The following is a 20427-nucleotide window of genomic DNA, read 5'->3' as shown; positions in this document are numbered from 1 at the left end:
TGAACAAAATAAAAGAAATGGAATCGCTCTCAAATCTGTCCTTACCTTTAGCTTCATAAAAATTCGCGCTGCCTGTTCAAAGTCCCAGCCGTTGTCCTGCAAACATCTGCAGAGGGAAGATTTACGGTTAGAAAGTGACAACTATTACCAATGTCATAGCTGGCTGAAGAAACTGGATATTTTGTGCCAAGGAAATAATGGATGAAAAGTATGGGAAAGGTTTTCCTGCTATTCTCTGGCAGGAGTCAATCTATTCAAGCCTATTCTTAGCACACAATATTCAGTTTTCCTACAGATACGCAACCCATTATCTGAACGCGGCAAAGTGAGTAACTGGATTTGAAAATAAGTTTTATGGAAATCTATTCCCGAGTATCACAAATGCAAAAAAATAAATGCGAACAAAAAAATAAATCTAACTCTGTATCTTACTTCTGAGACCATTCAGCATTCATTCCAGAGTATAGTGAGAATGCTTGCAGCATATCTTGAGGCACTGGTGCAACGACAGATACTGGGCTGCTGGAAGGAGTAGGTGCCGGTGTGGCAAATGCTTTCCGAATCTCCTCTGTGGTAGCGTTCCTTATCACCTGTTCGTCATTCACTAAGAGGAGCCTGAGGGGTACAAACAGATTTGTGGCATTATATCAGACCACCGAAGACTTTCTGGTAATTGGTGAGGGCGGAGCAAAAAAACCTTTGGTTCAAAATTTTTGCACCAATAGCATTTAAAACACATTGCAAATTGTGGGGTTTCTTGTGCAGGGAAATAATAAATCTCCCTCTGTGTCTTATATCCTTGGGTAAGGAGAACTCATTTGCTCTTAAATCCCTTGACCATTTCAATATGGTCAGAGTACTCAATCATAAGGAGAACTCTGCAGCAATTTATAGCCTCACAGTCCTCTCTGTCCCTGCTCAGCATTGATCTGTATTATCAGTGTAGAGTAGGAAGAGAAACGAAACATGATGTGCATGTAATGTTCAGCGACTTGAAAGAACATATTTGCAATCTACCCATGCTTTCTGCAAAACTACTAAAGTTTGACACATTACCTACTACAACCACCAGGGAAGTCTGAATTTTTTTTTCTTATTATTATTTTCTATTATCTAAACTTAGCTACATCTTAAAGCCCAGAAAATTGGTATAGGTATTATAATAAATCCAGGTGTTGGACCTCCAGCAATCTGATACTGGAGACCTATCCTGAGGAAATGCACTACAGGCCAGAAGACCCCTTTAAAAAGTATCGGTTAAGGCAATTCTGACTTACCCTCCATCAGTGCCAGGCACAGCGATGAACACCCGTGTGAAAGCGCGAACAGGATCACTATATTGCGCCTCAACTAAAGTAGTAAGAAAATGAGAGATCAGCACATATATGTTTGTAGGGTATTTAATAAAAGGAATTACAGCTATCAGCTTTGATTTACGTTTCATTAAAATTATATCTTTGGGGGGGGGAGTGGCAAAAAAACAAACAAAAAATTCTGGAGTGGGCGGAGGAGCGGAATGGCAGCATCACTCCTGCTGCTGCTGGCTTCACCTGTGCCGGCGTCTACACTCCCCGGCATCCACCTCTCTATTACCGCGGATGCGGGGTCTGTATTACATTATGAAGGCTGTACGTCCGATGCCTAGTGCATCGGCAGCGCACACGCAGGGCCAGCGGCATAGAAGCGATGACTTCTCGCCGCTGACTTTGCATATGTAACCCCGCCCACCAATGACGCAACAAAGCCGGAAGACAGAAGAATTTACTGCAGCGAAGAGTGGAGAGTATGCGACGTGGGACAACCCCTTTAACGTTGGAATGAGCTCCTTATTTTTTGGACAGTACAAACAGCCTGAATGTCAAAATACAACTTTTCGGTTAGGTGGTAAATTTACAGCACAGAACATGTCCACTCTTATACTGTGCGCAATGGAGACAGAAAGGCTACCAACTCAAACAGAAGATACTCACCCTTAAACACTCCATTCACTGTAAAACATAGTAGCGTGTTCTGTAAAGAGGGGGGAAAAAATCCATTAGTGAGCTATAGCAGGAATGACGTAACCCTGTAGAAATATGAACAAGTTGTTAGAACAGAACGGGATTGTAACCTATCCACAGCAACAGGAGATGGGTGTCTGCTTGGTAGGCTCCAACTGCTGGGACCCTTAGGATGAGTTCACATAGGGTTTTTTGGTCAGGGTTTTGAGGCCGGAAACGTTTCAAAACCCTGAACAAAAAGACGGCTCCCTTTGAAATCAATGGGAGCTGCTTCGGAGCCGTTTCTTTCGGTTCCCGGAAAAAAGAAGCGACATGCTCACTCTTCAGGCCCCGCGATTCGGCCTGAAGACACTTCCTCCTCCGAACTACGCCCATTCATTGAGCCTAATCCGGAGTGGAGTGCGAAGCTGAAAGCCGGTGCAGTGCACCTGCTTTCAGCCGCGGGGACCCGCCTCAGGTTCCGATCCAAAAAACCCCATGTGCACTTAGCCTTACAATCACTAGAACAAGGGTCCTGTGTCTCCCTTCCATGCAAACTGCAGCTCCGGTCATCTCTACAACATTGCCAAAAGGACAGGTAGGCACTCAGTTCTCAGCAGCAGTGAATACAGATGAATGGAGCAGCAGTGCACACGCAGTGGGAGTCTGACCACTGTCAATACACAGTACATTTAAAAGGATGGAACGATCCCTTTAATCTTTGGCAAAAGGAAAGAGCCACATGTTAAAGATTTGCCACAACTGGCTGTATACATTTCCCCCAGCGTGTATAAAACCTCCCTAACAAGGATGAGGACAGGTATTTATATTGGAAATAACATTCATAAAAAAAAAACCTCAAGGCAATAAAAATTGTACTTACCGACTGAGCAGTGATGTCTACAACAAAGGAATTCAGATCATGCTGTGTATTAGGGAGCTCATTTAGGAAGCTGACAACATTAAGGCGCTTGTGCTTCAGTAGTTTAAAGCGGAGTCCTAAAAAAAATAAAAATAATAATAATAATACACATGGAGGTTAACAACTTTGCTTTTCCTTCATTTGGTATTTTAGTTCCAGAATATAGTCACACAAAAGTAGAACACACTATCCTTACCTGTATCACGTAATCGTTTAATATTTCTGCTAACATTGAAGTATTCTCCAAAATTGCTCCTACTAAAAGACAAGTACCATTAGCGGAAAGACAAACTAAACTTCTGCTAGAGAAATGCAATAAAAGGAGAATCACCTACCTGGAGGGAGTCTGTCCAGCAATGCTGAGTGAGCAGGTAGCTTCATCGTGGTATACATTAAGGAGGGCTTGGCGATCTTCGCTGTCATAGCATGCGTAATATCTACAGGAGTTAAAGCACAGGCCACGCAAGATTACAGATTGCTCATGGTCCGAAAAACTGAATTAGGTGTAATCATTTTTTATTATGGATTTTAGAAACAAGAAATATCAAACACAAAGAGAAACCAAAGAAACGATGAGGGGAAAACATATCCCAAAGAGAAACGAGATGGCCACGCAAGGCCGCAGTATAAGACAAAGGTTAGGGGAAGAAACCCCATCAGCTAAAGCACAGACTCCGTAGAGACAACATAACTCACAAACTCAAAGAGAAAGACAGCAAGAAGAAAGAAGAGAAGGGGATAGACAAGACGAGACCCACGTACTAAGAACAATAAGGGGGGGGGGGGATGAGACACCTGTCATACACAAGGGAAGAGGGAGAGAATCGTGGGTAAGGCACAGATGCGGGACCGAAAAACTGGATTCATCTTTTCATTGTGTGTTGGAGTCTATAGACTTCCTTTCTTCTGCCTAAATCCCCCAAACACTGCACTGACCTTTCCTGCTTTACTATATATATATATATATATATATATATATATATATATATATATATATATATATGTGTAAACACAACAAAAGTCCAGGTGATGCCAAGACTGTAAGGACAGAAAAGAGCAAACAATCCCTATACTCAAAGTGCACATGCCTACAGGTCTCCAATTCAGGATGTTACAAAGTATAAAGGGGATATATCAGAATGGACATTTATTATGAATCCACATGATAGGTAATCAATATGTGAATGTAGAGCGTCAAATAAGTTACCAATCTAGCAATGTTAAAACATATACAGTTAAGATGCAAGTGACACTATAAGGCTAAGTTCACACGGGGACTGGAAGCGAGGATTTTAGCACCTAGAGTTACGCAAGGAGCCGCGTCACTCTCTGGTCAAAACCTGCCTGCCATGACTGTTGCAGCTTCCGACAGTCACAGCTTCCCCCTCCGGAGCAGGCTCAAATGAATGGGCCGACCCCGGAGGTTGCTGCCGCCAGGCGGACGCCGTGGCTCAGCGAGCCACAGAAGCTGCCTGAAGAAAGGGCAGCCCTCTTCTTTTTTGCCGCTCATGGAAAAAAGTAGCCTGGCGGTCTCCATAGACAACCATTGTGAAGGGGCGGATTATGACGTGGATTACACGCCATAATCCGCCCCCTTAGTGCCCGCGTGAACGAGCCCTAAGCTTTCCCATCGCACACAAGTATTGAATATAAGAAGGAGGAGACTAAGACAAGTAATGGACAGAAACACACAACCACTAACTAAAACAGCTATAAAACACAACTATGGTGTCATATAATGCTGCAAATGTCCAAAAAGAAACTTGGTAACTGGGGTGGATAAACATAATATACCTGATCATAAAATCACCAGACTCATAACTCTCCCCAATAGAGAACCAGAGACACGAGAACGAGAGTGCATGGCTAAATAACCAAAAATGTAATTGTTCCTTTAGTCTGTTGGGGAGACCATACCCAAAGATCCTCGCTACCTCCCCCTCTAGGATTTTGCAGCTCCAGTCTCTCCCCCCACACCCCTGGGTGGAGAACCTCAATTCCCATATAGGATATGGCCCCTGATGGTAAAGATTGGTATGACATGCAACAGGAGTGTCAAATTTGGCAGAGTTCCCGGTGATTCTTCCCAATATACCCCAAGCAGCACTGACAAACGGTTTTATAAATCACACCCATTGTTTTCGCACAAGTGATAGGTGGTGACACTTACATTTCTAACCAATGACATGGCAACATTGATGTGACTATGCCTACAGAGGTAGATGTCAATCACTGATAGGGCCGCCTCTGACATCACAGCAGAAAAAGAGAAGCCATTTCAATGGCTAAATAAGTTCTACTGAATCTTGTCCACAAAACTATTCATTCATCCGCTCAGCTCCTCCTGCTCTACAAACATCCTGACGCGAGTAGCTTCGTTTAGAAATATGATTATTCCAGACAGCACCTTTAAGGTGGCTGAGACATAGATAATAAAAATTCAGTGGTGCTGACCAATCAAGATCCACTGCACTGATAAGTGTCTGTTTGACACTCAATGGTGTGAGGTGTTGCCCTACAATCCCACATCTAGTCAAACAGAAGCTGTTCACACAACGATTGGTATTGCGAGCCGTCCAGGACTACCACATTACCACACCGGATGTCTCCTTAGATCGCACAGCAGCACTCTGGAATAATCTATATCCCTGAATTCCCTGGTCACGAAATCAACAAAGTCCTTGAGGGACAATCTTGATGCTTTTCTTTTTTTAAAGAAGCAAAAGGAAAATGGGAAGTTAAGTAAATAACATTACATCCAGAGGAAGGCCAAAATGCAAACACGTTCGAATATCCTGTCTTATGAAAACGCTGATACCCCTTCAATTTCCTTGGCTGCCTGACCATCAGGACCCCAATCCTAGTGAGCAGCGAGAGTCCCCATAAACAGATATTTATCACCTATCCTATACGCGTCCATTGTAAGCCAAGCCCATTCTAATCTCATGGTAAAAAAGTAAACGAACGAAAATGCGGGGAAAAAAAAAAAGGTATAGATCTACTCACTGTTTTAGGAATCTTGAAATCAAAGTTTTAATATCCTCACTTGCTAAATAACTGCCCTGAAAAAAGACAAATATTCATTATTGGTCACTGATCAGAAAGTAATTCATCTGGGATAGAGGAAAAAAAATGAAATAAAAAAATAAAAATATATATATCTCTTACCCTGCAAGGTGGCAGCGTTGTGGGCGTTTCTAAATCAAATGTTATTGGTGGAGGAAGGTCAATTCCATCCTATTAAAGTAGATAAATGCAGCAGAAGGAAGGGGGAGAGGGGGATAGAATAAAGGGGATAAAAATTGCAAAGTAGAAGAGTCAAGAATGGAAGAAGAAGAAGAAGAAGAAGATGTTAATTCTACCCCATTAGATGCCAATCATACAACACCAACCATCACTATTCAGAAGCCTACACAGAAAACACATTGATCTTACCAGTCTCAGCAACTTGGGAAACTTCTCCCGCATGGCACTGTCATCCAGGGCAAAATCCGCATGTCGACGGACAAATAAACATGAACACAGAGAATATTAGTACCGGCAAACAGTATGCCCAGACTCACCCATGGCCATGCCCCTACAATACCCATAGCGGGTACTGCTGAAGCACTGGTCTCTGCAAAGGGAATATGGAATCGTGTCCTTGTCCTCTGCTGAAGCACCGGGAAAATGAAAAAAAAAAAAAAAAAGCTGGACATTTACAGAGAACATCTGAATTCCTAGGTTTGTTATCCATCAACGATGTGGTATTGTCACCAACTCGATTTGCAGCAGATTATAAATTGGAAACAAGTGACGCTTCTGTTTCGCATGACTTACTGTTGAGTTACAACAAAAAGCCTGCTATACTGATAGTACTAACAAGGCCGGCTGACACCAGGCTAAGCCACGACCACAATGCGAGGGGTCAGGTTATCATATAGAGTACACACAGAGGAAACACAACTACCTAGGACATCCATGTTGTGCTAATACACTGGCTAGGGCAGCGGATATACATTTTATTTAACCATCGAGTTGTTGGCTATGGTTAAAAGTAAGCCAACCAACCAAAGACACAAGTGTGCCATTTCACAGTGACAAAGCAAACACTTGAGAATCTGAAGGAGTACTGGTAGAGAAAATCTAAACTAAATGTGATGAAAGAGAAAAAGTTTGAAAAAGAAAAAAAAGAAGATGACAATGGAGATGATGTATGTGCATATGGAAAGGTATGGCAAGAGATGGTAAATAGAAGGGAGCTGTGATAACCACGGGTACAGCCGATGCCAATATTGGAAAACGATAAGCTGCATCTGTCGCCCATCAACCTCAGACTCCTCCACATTGAGTACTCATCACTCCGCATTTAAAACCAGGCTCCAGACAGGGTTACCCCTTTAAGTTTACCACTCCTCAGCATGGGAGCACTACTGCCTGGGAATAGAGGCTCATTTGTAGGCATTTTTCCTTCCTTAAGTGCACACAGCCCACTGTCCTGACAGGGAAAGTTCCAGACATAAGGGTTAACACAGATGGGCACGCTTTATGCTTAACATTTCAACCGCCCCCTTCAGTCTTCATCTTCTCGTGGCTGTTGCAAGGTCTGCCTTAGGTTGCTCCCGCCTGGGGAAACTTACCCGTCATAGACCAGACAACCACTATGTGAACGCAAAAAATTAAAAGAGGGCGGAGGGTGCAAGGTCTTTATGGATATGACTGACACTAGGGCAACAAGCTGATGGAAAGGCGATAACTGAGTCCTCTGACCCAAGCGGCAAAAGGAGTGGAAAGAAGATATGGAGAGCGGCAGACAAGGATCTCTATACACACTGGCAAAGGCTGTACCATGTGGCAAGGAATGAAAGGTTTCATGGAATATGTATTGCAAAAGGGATGAGAGAGAAGGATGAGCAAGAAAACGGAAAACAAGAAGAAAGAAGACTGATGCATATGGGTGCTGTAGGTGGTGTTTTTGGAAAAGTAGAGAATGTTTAGAAAAATCCATATATAGGCAGTTCTGAGTTTGCTTACTCATGAATAATATACAAGGTTGCAAATAATATACAAGAAACAATTGATTGGTCCTTTATATTTACGATTGGGTGTACAGCCCCAATACAACAAATATACAACAGCCCTGGGAGCCATGTGTAAGTAAAGGAGACCCGTCAGTAAATGTGACTCCCTCTGGTGCAGTCTTATCAGATAATAGCTTCCGCATATTAAGCTGTAAGAGGCCTTATAAGCTTTAGTAAGACGACAATGTTAGTGCTTTCAATAAGAAGCAACTCATCTCCTCCACAATGACGTGCTCGGCATGGGGTAAATGTTTAATGTAAAGAGCACATCAATCTGACCCTATTTAAAGGATCGTTTCATGGCGAGACTTGTTTCTAAACTTGCTCACCGACTGGAATAGGAAATACATAGAACCCAGTACCATGGATAACACAAATACATGGAATCAGAAATCTAATAAGACTGCCTGTATGTATAAACAGAGACATCAGTGCAACGCTTCATGTCATCACTAGAGATGAGCGAATAGGAATGCATGGAAGCGGCCGACCACCAGGGGGTTAAGGGCCGGCCGCTAACATGCATTCCTATGGAGCGAGGTATTCGAATCAAAACTAGTCATCACTTAATAGAAAATGAGAAATTGGGGTAAAGGGCCAGGCTGACCTGATGTATGCAGCTTGGTCTTTGAAGGATTTGCACATCGGATTCCCCTCTAACCACAGCATTTCCAGTTTGAGGCCTTTTATCTTGTCCAGTTCCTTTTCGAACTTCATCTGTCCAGAAAAGACAAAAAAAAAATAAATGACGTGGCTCTAAACAAATGCCTAAAGGAAATCCATTCATTTATTTATTTTAACAGTTTCCAGACATCCGCCGTAATAGTACAGCGCATGCCGGGTGTGTAACTATGGCGACCGCCATAGCCGCCGGGTGTCTACTGCTTTACAACCGGCGCTAATGTCACCGATCAGTCCCCAGACCGATCGGAGGCATTAACTCCTCCGGCGCCACGGTCAGAGGCGCCATTTTACCAACAGCGCATGGGCGCCGCCATTTTCTTTGTGATCACCGGCACCCGGAGTAAGCTCTGGGGCAGACATCACATTACTATGACAGCCGGGAGCCTTGTGAAGGCTCCCCGGCTTGTTATTACATTGCTTCTATAGCAGGCTATGCTACATAGCCTGAAATAGAAGTGCCGGTATTTTGCAATGCATTAGCATTGTAATGCATTGCATTAGTCAGAGATGCTGAAGCTTATGCCTGCGATCTCTGATTGTAGGCATAAGCTTCGGCATCTCCGCTGTAAGCGTTACAGCAGAGGTGCCCTCCAAGTTCAAACTTAGCCCCCGGGGCCGGTACCCACCTGTTTTCCCAGTTTTTTGTGGTAAAATTAGGGGGGGGGGGGGGGTCGGCTTATACTCGAGTATATGGTAAGCTTGTTATATTAGTCTGTACTATTCATTTACAATCCTAGATATGACTTAATAGAACTCTCAGGGGGTAACAATGCTCGCTATACCTCCCTGAGGGTTATGGTTTCCAAAATGGGGTTACATCTAGATTCCACTCTTGTGGTGTTTTGGGGGGGGAGGGGGATCTACAAAAGTAATCCAAAAACCGGTCTAAAATCAAAAGGCAAGCGGTGATTCTTCCCTTCTGTGTGCCAAACAGCTATTTCTACACATATTTGACATTGTAAAGTAGAGTATCCTGGGTATACACAGTTTTATATGTGGGAATGAACGGTTGTTTGGTAAAACAGCATGGTGCAGAAGGTAAGGAGTCATATCTGACTGCTAGAGCACATATTTAGATGCTCTGGTTTTTGGAGAACTTGTCATGTTGGCAGAGAAAATGGAGACTCTTGACAAGTGAAGCATTTCCATATCCGGCATTAAGTCACATGATCACAGAGTGACCTCTTTTTTTCCAAGCAAGGGATGCTGTGCAAATAAAAAATAAAAAAAAAGTGTCTCTCTCTTCTGCCTGCAGATACTAGTGAGAGCTACCATGTGACTTCAGATTCTCGCAGTCAGGTCACTAGGCCACCAATACCTTCCCCATTGTTATCAGAGGCAGTTTGTGCAACTTTGGTGTCAACATCTTTACAGTCTAAGGTGCTGACATGTATGAGCTCTGCGGTGTTTGTCAGACGCAGAAAATTTAAAAAAAAAAAAAAAAAAAACCTGCTGGACTGTTGCTTTAAATGTATTGTAACTTCCACTTAAAGGTTGCATCACCCATTTTAGTGCATGGCTTATTTTGCAACTGGGGTAGCACAAGGGCATCGTGTATGGTGCCCATACAACCTTAACAGCCGTCAGACAAATGATCAGCTATTACTTGACTACTTATCTCTCAGTGGAAAAAAAGGATTGGACACAATAAGATTTATCATTCATGATCCTTCCTCTACGACATATGATAGGGAAGAAATGGGAGGCTACCATACTCACACAAATAGAAGGATGTCAGGTGAAGCCTCCCTCTCTTATGTGTATGCGGCTTTTAAAAGTCTTAAAATACATTAAGGAACTCACCAAATTGTCAGACAGGTTGAGGACCTTCAGATTAGGAGCTTTAAGATGAATGTCTACTAGATTGTCAAGTTTGTAGAGTTTGTTGCTACTGAGATCCAAGGAAAGAAGCTGTTGAAATGTAGAGGCAAATCAGTCAGGACTGGAGCACACATTTACACAGTCATCAATTGTAAAAAAAACAAAAAAAAAAACAACCTAAAACACATTTCATGCAACAAATTCACACGATGATCCTGATAGAACATCCACCTTTGAAAGGTTTTGTAAAACATGAGCCTCATTAACATGGAACCAAGCGTTAATGACCGGATATGATGTAAGGTTCTGACTGCTTGGCCCCTGACCGATCAAAAAATTGATGGTTCCACGTCCACCAGAATAAATGGAGGGTGTGCTCCAATCATCTATAAGGGATTGCAGATGCTAAGGACAGCACTTGGCTACATTTGTCTATCAGAGATGAATGGAATGGCAACGTGCATGGTCGACTACCGCTCCATTCATACATGTGGACATGAGTTGGGGTCCCAATGATCACGCAATAAGTTCTCACCTCCGGTACATTCTCTTCTATGATTTGCAGCATAGCTTCCATACAAGTCTTCCGGTTCAGAATCATGTCTACCTTGTTTTCAACCAGGCCTAGATTAGTAGAAAAGGAGACTGAAGTAATGTGTGGAATAAAAAGAAAATAAAGTCTAATAAACAGGCTTGTACTTTTACCTGGATCTCCACGTACGGCCTTCATATCTAGAGCTTGTTGTGCTCCATCATATCGTTTCTGCATACAGCTCTACGGCGCAAGAGATCAAATAATCCAGGTTAGAAGTTTATGGCAAAATCAGGTCTAAGAGCTCGTTCACATCTGCGCCCGGTCTCCGTTCTGCAGGTTTCCGTTTCCTGCATGAAACAGAGGCAGGAGATGGAAACCTGCAGGACTCTTTCATATCCATTCATTTGAATGGGTCTGAAAGATGTCCGGCCGTGAGCGTCGGTGAGCGTTTTATGCTCTCCACCGCGAAACCGTTTTTTTTTAAACCGGACACAGAGTCGGACATGCAGTACTCCGTGTCCGATTTTAAAAAAACAGATTCGCAGCGGAGAGCATAAAACGCTCACCGCCGCTCACGGCCGGACCCAGTCTGACAGCTTTCCGACGGAAACCACAGAACGGACTGCTGAACGCTACTGTGAACCCAGTGTTACATCTCCACTGCCTTTCTATTTTGGAGTAAAAGAAAGCTCAGCCAACAAATGACGAAACTAAATATCTGAAATACCTTAAGATGTGCAATTTCTTCTTCTGTCATATCCTTTGGAACGGCTGGGGGAGGACACGAACGTGTCAAAATAGTAATCTGAAATAAAAAGCAATCTGATAAATTATTAGGTATATGTGTGTCTGTAACATAGCAATGGTCAATACATGTGAGAACGAACCGCAGGATCTAAGGCTACAGTGACATTTGCATTTGAGTCTCCGATTCCCTGAAATCGGTTGATGTAAAATTCCTGTGGTCAATGGGGTCTGTCAAACTCCTTATGTAACGCTAACGTGAGCTCCCTGGTAAACTAACTAATATACACACGCCAATGCAATTCTATAGGACGACACGACAGCTTGGGGGGGGGGGGGGAGAGTCTAATTTTCTCTCTCTCAATCCCACATAGTACACATTAATGCGCACTGTCACCTTTAGACATTGAGGGTGCCGTATCAAAACCGGTTCAAAAGCAAACCTGGAATAGTTGCACGTGACAATTAAACAAAAGTTTCCACTGGAAAATAAGTCGCAACCTCATTAGATGCCTCTGACAAATAATCCGCTTTTCCTTCATCTCTCCCCTATTGCGCCATTTATACCTTGAAGTTTTCCCTGTCGGTCATCGTCCGTGAGATCTGTTTTAAAGCCTTTGCAACTGCAGAATCTTCCACAAAGAAGTGAGCCCGAGAGTGATCACAAAAATACTACAAGAAAAAAAAAATTGTATTTTTTTTATTTTTTACACGAGAAAGTTTTCTTGCCAAATAAACGCTAACAAGAGGAGACTACTTACCCCGACTGGAGTGAATGGCAGCATGCAGGCACTTTGTAAGAGGCCTAATAACCAACTCTTATCGTATTTTTTGCCATGAGGAATCTGATTTTGAAAAAAGAAAAAAAAAATGACTATAGGTTATTGCAGTACTACACAATACAGATGTGTCTATATTTTAACTCTCAATTTTAACCAACAGAAAAAACACAGGGTTTATTTTTGTACTAAAGTGAGGTTTGGCTGCATCTTGTCATATGCCAGGCTTTTCTGGCCAAGCTGCATGTGACTTTCTACTAAAATTCCAGCAGGATTTTTTTTTTTTTTACAGTTAAGGGCGGGTTCACTCCCTAGCCCTCAGTGGGCGGCTGACTGGGAGGGTTGAGCTTAATCCCCACCAGAAAAGGAACTTGGAGGGAGGCAACACGGTGTCTCAGTGGTTAGCACTGCAGCCTTGCAGCGAGGGAGTCCTGGGTTTGAATTCCGCCAGGAAGGAGTTTGTATGTTCTCCCCGTGTTTGTGTGGATTTTCTCCCATTCTACAAAGACATACTGATAGGAATAAAAAAAATGTAGGACCCACAATCTACATAAAAAAAAAAAAAAAAAAAAGAACTTATTACAGGGGATGCATGTTATCGCAAAATTCTACAATAAGACTCCTTGCAGATGACTGTATTTTTGTTCGGTGAGCTATCCATTTTGGGTTTTTTTTTGGATAGTACGTTGACTCATTCATTTCTATGGGCCCGTACACAATACCGTGAATTACAGTCCTGCGTGAGGGCAAACAGTCCGGGCTGCAAAATATGGAACAAGTCCTATTCCCGTCCGATTTTGCGGCCTCCACGGCTCCTGTTCATTGAAAGGGGGATGACAGTCGTGTCCCCAGTGCCGTTCATTCACGGCGGCCAGTTAGCACACAGTCATGTGCAACCGGCCTAACATACAGTATTACCTCGCTTTGTTGATCTTTGCAAATTATAAAGTATAACATGAAGATTGACTTACTGTGATCCTGTACCAATTTTTTCCTTCTCTTTGTTCATTTTTAGGATGATCGGGAGCATCTCTAGACGTGTTCCCAAAGGCATTTGCTCTGTCTCTTGCTTGTCTGTCATCCCTTCTTCTCCCTCCACGACTGTAAGGATTGCTGGAGGTTTAACATTGAGAGGAACCATTAAAAATACAACACAGACATAGGTTAATCTTATTTTTCAGATTTTTTCCTTTTGCTGGCAAAAGCTATAGAATGTCATAATAGCAGTGCCATCAGAGAAGCCACCGCCTGCCAAGCACTTTTCCTGCAAAAATTGTGGCGTTTGGCTAATAAAGGAGACTAAGGGTCCTCTTCATTTTCCGGCTGCAGTCTAGCTGCAACGCCATTCCGTTGTGGCTTTCCACTGCTTAGGCCCTGGTGACTGGAACCTAATCCGCAGGGAGTCTCAAGCCGTGGAGGCCACAGTCTTTATTGGTCACAACCAGGAGGTTGAAATAAGAATATCTGAATTCAATACTTGACCATAGGTCTTGAGGAGCATTCTTCATAATGATTTGGTTGGGTTAATGAACAACTCACTAGCTACAAGCTCTGCCTTTATTACTATGGGAGAAAGAAATGTCTACTAGAAAACTGCAAGAAAGGCAAAAATGAGATCTATACTGTACATGAACCTTTATTTCTTAGGGCTTTTAACTTCACCTTCCATGCATTTACCCTTATTCTTGCTCCAGACTTCTGCTTAGATAATCAAAAGCCTTGGTCGCCACCGAAAATCCATCCTCAGCTTACTTTAGGGTTCAGATACAATTTGTGACAGTACCGCAGCAGGGAGAGCCACGTGTCACAGCCATATTACTGTGTACAAGGGTGGGAGCACAAGAGACTGCTCCCATCACACTGCTCAGACTGCTGTGCATTTGACATTATGCAACGTGAGGACAATCAGTCACAGTAGAAAAACCTGCCCACGTGACAGAAAAATCCAGCATTTACAGAATTAGTACAGGGGTAGGTAAATACCCAAATAATAGAGTTCACAAACAAAACTTCCAGCGCCACCACATGACACTGCAAATGCTACAGTTACCTAAGGGTTAACTGGGATTTTGTAATGATGGGAACACTTTAATAACCTAAGGCTGGTTAGGTTCTTTTTTTTTTAAACTCGTTTCATTGAAGGAGATGTAACAAAACAAACAGTGCAATCAGGGAAGTACATGTACAGAACAGCAAAAAAGATAAAACACAGAAAAAAATACACAGATAAACAAAGATCCGCCACATCGCCCACCCTCCTCCGCCCAACCCATTAAAAAAACAGGGAAAGATGCAAAAAATAAACAAGTAACACCAGCATCAACATACAGGCATTACACCACCAAAAGGGGCCACGGATCCATCCAGCAGACGTCCCTCTTCAAGGTGCATAGGCGTCCAGAGCTGAACGCATTAAGGGGGCAGAATATTGGGTGGCCGGGATTGCACACCACGCTCCCCAGACTTTAGTAAATTTCTGAGGGCAGCCCCTGCCTTTATATATAATTTGGTAGGGGAGGATCGAATTGATCAGTCTCCGTCATTGAGACACTGACTGAGACAGTGGGGCCATCCACCGTAAGGCAATAACCATCCTGACATAGAATAGACACTCCCGGAGAAATATCCGGACGTGATGTTGCCAGATCTCTTCCTCCAGAACGCCAAATAAACAAACTTCAGGGGAGAAAGGGACAGGGCGATCCAGGACGTCTGCCAGAAGGTCCACCAACCCACTCCAAAAGGCTTGTACAGTCGGACAACTCCATATCATGTGCCAGAAATCCGCACGGGGGTGCGGACACCTGAGACAATTCAGACCAGGTAAACGGCCCATCTTATGCAGACGGGTCGGGGTCAGTTAACATTGATGTAAAATAAATATTTGGATCAACTTATTATTAGCTGAGGGTGAAACGTAAAGAGGAGATTCCAAATTATCCTGAAACGTCTCATCTGTCAGCTCTGGAATATTGGTGCGCCAGCGCGTCAGGGCCGGGGACTCAGAAGGCTGGTTAGGTTTTTGACACAGATGTGCCGGAATCAGCATGAATAAACTATTCAAATCTATCTCCTATTGATTTAAAAGGGAGGCAGTACCCAGCATCAGTGTGCTGAAGCACTCTACCCTAAGGGTAAGTTCACACGGGTTTTTTTGGTGCGGAACCTGAGGTGGAGGCCGCATCAGGTTCTGGGCCAAAATAAGAGTACCTGCAACTGGATGCCGATGAACTGTACCGGCATGCAGTCGCGCACTCCGCTCTGGATTAGGCACAAATGAATGGGCCTAGTCGGGAGTGTCTTCAGGCGGATTCACCTGAAGAATGAGCATGTCCGTTCTTTTTTCAGGAGCCGGAACAAGCCAGTTCCCGGAAAAAACACCTGACCAGCTCCCATTGATTTCAATGGGAGCCGTCTTTTTGGTCAGGATTTTGAGGTGGATATGGCCTCAAAACCCTGACCAAAAAACCCTGTGTGAACTTCCCCTAACAATTTTCAGGCTGGAAAGAGTGCCGAAACCATGGCAGGTGGCCACATACTGATAAGCCTCATTAAAAGAAGACTCATGGCAGTAACCTGAGGCTCGGCTTCAGATTTTTGCCACGGGCTCCGTGACAACAATACCCTTTGGATTGATGAATTCACATGAGACAGAACTGAAAATCTAGACTCTTCATCTGGAAAGGGTTGTTGTTCTGGCAGCAAGGATTTCTGCATGTTCTGTTCATACAATGGGAACATCTGCACAAATGTCTGTCACTGCTTCTTGTTACCTTGGGCAACATAAGTATCATCCGGCCACCGATCACAAAGGCTAGTTTAAAGCAAATAAGTCTTATGTCACATCACAGGCAAACTCAGGTACTCTCTTCCTACTTACAATCTTGAGCGACCGGCGTCATGTGCATCACTCATAGCAATATCTCCATCATCATCATTCAATCTGGAACGAGGATTTCCTAAGTAACCACCGCGGCCCTGATATTTGTGGGGACCTTCGCTGTACATTTTGGCCCGGAAGGGGCCACGTCCTTTCCTCTTTTTCATGAAATGGCCTCCACCAAAGCGGTCATCATGATCTAGAGAAGTAAAAACTTGGTTAAAGTAGAGTAAAAAAAACAAAAAACAAAACAAAACACAAGATAGGACAACAATAGACAAAGTACTGCACATCTTGCAGAGGTTGTCACACACTCTACCAGGAGATTGCTAGTATGTGTCTGATGGCTGGTGGTCCCACTGTGACCCCCCCCCCTTCCCCATTACAAAAACAAGGGTCCCTTGCAATCCGTTTAAATCGTTATAGTTAAAGTACAATTCACTTGTCAACAAATCACTACTGCATGGAGATGGAAATAAATGCTCCTAAATTCTGACCCCTAAGGTGGAATTTACAGAAGAGGTGAGGCAGTGCTGCTCTATGCGGTTACTGTAACGCTCATGGAAGTGAAGGGAACCTATGAAAACAGCATGGCTGCCCTGAGCTACACCACTCCTATAGCTTTCATAGTTACGAAACAGTGTAGCTAAACAAGAGAGCAACGGGAACAGCAGAACTACGTCGTAGTGGTTATTCTCATCTTTCCAGCAAACTGCTAAAACTGGAATAACTCTCTAATTCAATAGTTACATGACTGAATGAGATAGCCCTGGCAATATACTAGATTTATCTATGCAGGAGAACCCCATTATAGCCTGTTTGCACACACTTTCACTATAAATAAAATTATTGCTCATTGCTAAAAACTGAATTATTGCAGCCTGGATTCTGGTAAGGTGAAGACACAGGATACACACAGTATTATCAAACTGTAACGCAAATATGTCCTATTGACTGATCCCTTTAGGTTTTCCCACCAAAAACACTTGTCCATAGCCTAGGGAAGTGATGGCGAACCTTTTAGAGAACGAGTGCCTAAACTGCAACCCAAAACCCACTAATTTATCATAAAGTGCCAACACGGCAATTTAACCTTAATAATGTGCGGATCCACAATTGCAGACATTTACAGACCTGCAAAATATGGTCATAGGAATGGGGCTTTATAGAGCTTTCTGCTGCACAGTGGCCCCCACACAGTATAACCTGCTGCACAGTGGCCCCCACACAGTATAACCTGCTGCACAGTGGCCCCCACACAGTATAACCTGCTGCACAGTGGCCCCCACACAGTATAACCTGCTGCACAGTGGCCCCCACACAGTATAACCTGCTGCACAGTGGCCCCCACACAGTATAACCTGCTGCACAGTGGCCCCCACACAGTATAACCTGCTGCACAGTGGCCCCCACACAGTATAACCTGCTGCACAGTGGCCCCCACACAGTATAACCTGCTGCACAGTGGCCCCCACACAGTATAACCTGCTGCACAGTGGCCCCCACACAGTATAACCTGCTGCACAGTGGCCCCCACACAGTATAACCTGCTGCACAGTGGCCCCCACACAGTATAACCTGCTGCACAGTGGCCCCCACACAGTATAACCTGCTGCACAGTGGCCCCCACACAGTATAACCTGCTGCACAGTGGCCGCCACACAGTATAACCTGCTGCACAGTGGCCCCCACACAGTATAACCTGCTGCACAGTGGCCCCCACACAGTATAACCTGCTGCACAGTGGTCCCCACACAGTATAACCTGCTGCACAGTGGCCCCCACACAGTATAACCTGCTGCACAGTGGCCCCCACACAGTATAATCTGTTGCACAGTGGCCCCCACACAGTATAACCTGCTGCACAGTGGCCCCCACACAGTATAACCTGCTGCACAGTGGCCCCCACACAGTATAATCTGTTGCACAGTGGCCCCCACACCAGTATAACCTGCTGCACAGTGGCCCCCACACAGTATAACCTGCTGCACAGTGGCCCCCACACAGTATAACCTGCTGCACAGTGGCCCCCACACAATATAATCTGTTGCACAGTGGCCCCCACACAGTATAATCTGTTGCACAGTGGCCCACACACAGTATAATCTGTTGCACAGTGGCCCCCACACAGTATAATCTGTTGCACAGTGGCCCCCACACAGTATAATCTGTTGCACAGTGGCCCACACACAGTATAATCTGTTGCATAGTGGCCCACACACAGTATAATCTGTTGCACAGTGGCCCCCACACAGTATAATCTGTTGCACAGTGGCCCACACACAGTATAATCTCTTGCACAGTGGCCCACACACAGTATAATCTGTTGCATAGTGGCCCACACACAGTATAATCTGTTGCACAGTGGCCCCCACACAGTATAATCTGTTGCACAGTGGCCCACACACAGTATAATCTGTTGCATAGTGGCCCACACACAGTCCAATCTGCTTCACAGTGACCTCCACACAGTACAATCAGTGCACAGTGACCCGCACACAGTACAATCTGCTGCACAGTGGTCCCCACAGTATAACCTGCTGCACAGTGGCCCCCACACAGTATAACCTGCTGCACAGTGGCCCCCACACAGTATAACCTGCTGCACAGTGGCCCCCACACAGTATAACCTGCTGCACAGTGGTCCCCACACAGTATAACCTGCTGCACAGTGGTCCCCACACAGTATAATCTGCTGCACAGTGGTCCCCACACAGTATAATCTGCTGCACAGTGGTCCCCACACAGTATAACCTGCTGCACAGTGGCCCCCACACAGTATAACCTGCTGCACAGTGGTCCCCACACAGTATAATCTGCTGCACAGTGGTCCCCACACAGTATAACCTGCTGCACAGTGGTCCTCACACAATTTGCTCCATGGTGGTCCCCACACAGTTCAATCTGTTCCATGGATGGGTGCCTAAAGAGAGGGCTCTGAGTGCCACCTCTGGCACCCATGCCATAGGTTCGCCATCACGGGCCTAGGGGAAAAGTGTCCAATTGCTGTGGATCTAAGGATCACAAGTGGGGTGCCCAAGTCCTCTGTGTTAATCTTTTGGTAGTCACCACTGATCAATCCACTAGGATAGGGATGTTGCAGATAGTTGAGTATAGTGCTCTGACATTGTCACATGCACGCCATGAACATTGGAGGTTCCAGCTTTCAGACTGTTAAGGATTAGAGATGAGCGAACACTGTTAGGATCAGCTGATCCGAACAGCACGCTCCCATAGAAATGAATGGAAGCACCTGTGACGCTGACTTTGCCGGTGGCCGGCCAGCGTCACAGGTGCTTCCATTCATTTCTATGGGAGCGTGCTGTTCGGATCGGCTGATCCGAACAGTGTTCGCTCATCTCTATTAAGGATCAGATACTGACCCCCATATTCTAGCAATAAGGGATACGTGTTAAGAGAAGGAAATCTTTTAAGTTAGATCGTCTGAAATTTATTTATTTATTTTTTTTGTCAGGGCTACAAAACAAGCAAATATTACATCGGACTGCTTGGAAAATTTGTAAAACAAGTTTGCATGCGAAACAAAACAAGCTAAAAGAAACCAAAGCAATTAAGTCAACAGATCCGTCTGTCATCCGGAATGGACTCTATTTTGGTTAAACAAAGTGTAACTTAACCATAGACCCAAAAGACAGGGAAAGTTAGACTGTCTCTGTACTGTGGGGAAAAAAAAAACAAATGAAAGATCCGTCTCTAACGAAACAAAAAACCAAATATACAAAGTGTCTAAGCTGTCCTACAAAATGTACAAGGAGCTTTCTGTGACTTCAGTACTGAAGACTTAGCCTTAGGACAGGTCAATGGGGTCTACCCCAGCTCAGTCCCATGCGAACATATTGAAGGGACTGTGTAGTACTGCAGCCCCACTACACCGGACTAAGTGGGACGGCGCTACATGTATTATCAGCCACACAATATACAGGAGCTGTCACCAATATCAGGACAGTAGTGCTGTTATTCCCAGCACTCCGACCCATCTAATATTGGTATCCTAACATTAAT

At 44.3% G+C, this 20427-nt stretch overlaps 1 protein-coding gene across 2 annotated transcripts in view; it reads right to left on the bottom strand.

Moving 5' to 3' along the window:
• NXF1 (nuclear RNA export factor 1) overlaps window positions 1-20427 on the bottom strand; it is a 32776-nt gene that overhangs the window by 2945 nt on the left and 9404 nt on the right. The window contains exons 2-20 of one of the 2 annotated variants that reach the window (XM_075281521.1): window positions 16405-16603; window positions 13496-13637; window positions 12507-12590; window positions 12313-12417; window positions 11729-11806; window positions 11172-11241; window positions 11002-11090; window positions 10449-10556; window positions 8569-8678; window positions 6337-6373; window positions 6070-6138; window positions 5908-5963; window positions 3237-3338; window positions 3098-3159; window positions 2863-2978; window positions 1971-2010; window positions 1278-1350; window positions 433-615; window positions 46-106 (exon numbers count right to left, since the gene is read on the bottom strand). In XM_075281521.1, the coding sequence (XP_075137622.1) occupies window positions 46-106; window positions 433-615; window positions 1278-1350; window positions 1971-2010; window positions 2863-2978; window positions 3098-3159; window positions 3237-3338; window positions 5908-5963; window positions 6070-6138; window positions 6337-6373; window positions 8569-8678; window positions 10449-10556; window positions 11002-11090; window positions 11172-11241; window positions 11729-11806; window positions 12313-12417; window positions 12507-12590; window positions 13496-13637; window positions 16405-16603 (1784 nt within the window). The remainder of the gene's footprint in view (window positions 1-45; window positions 107-432; window positions 616-1277; window positions 1351-1970; window positions 2011-2862; window positions 2979-3097; window positions 3160-3236; window positions 3339-5907; window positions 5964-6069; window positions 6139-6336; window positions 6374-8568; window positions 8679-10448; window positions 10557-11001; window positions 11091-11171; window positions 11242-11728; window positions 11807-12312; window positions 12418-12506; window positions 12591-13495; window positions 13638-16404; window positions 16604-20427) is intronic. The other variant, XM_075281522.1, reaches the window with a different exon arrangement.

This window comes from Leptodactylus fuscus, chromosome 7 (assembly GCF_031893055.1).
Source record: "Leptodactylus fuscus isolate aLepFus1 chromosome 7, aLepFus1.hap2, whole genome shotgun sequence".
Classification (NCBI taxonomy): Eukaryota; Metazoa; Chordata; class Amphibia; order Anura; family Leptodactylidae; genus Leptodactylus; species Leptodactylus fuscus.
Note: the sequence above shows the minus strand (reverse complement) of the source record. Positions and strands in the feature narration are given on the sequence as shown.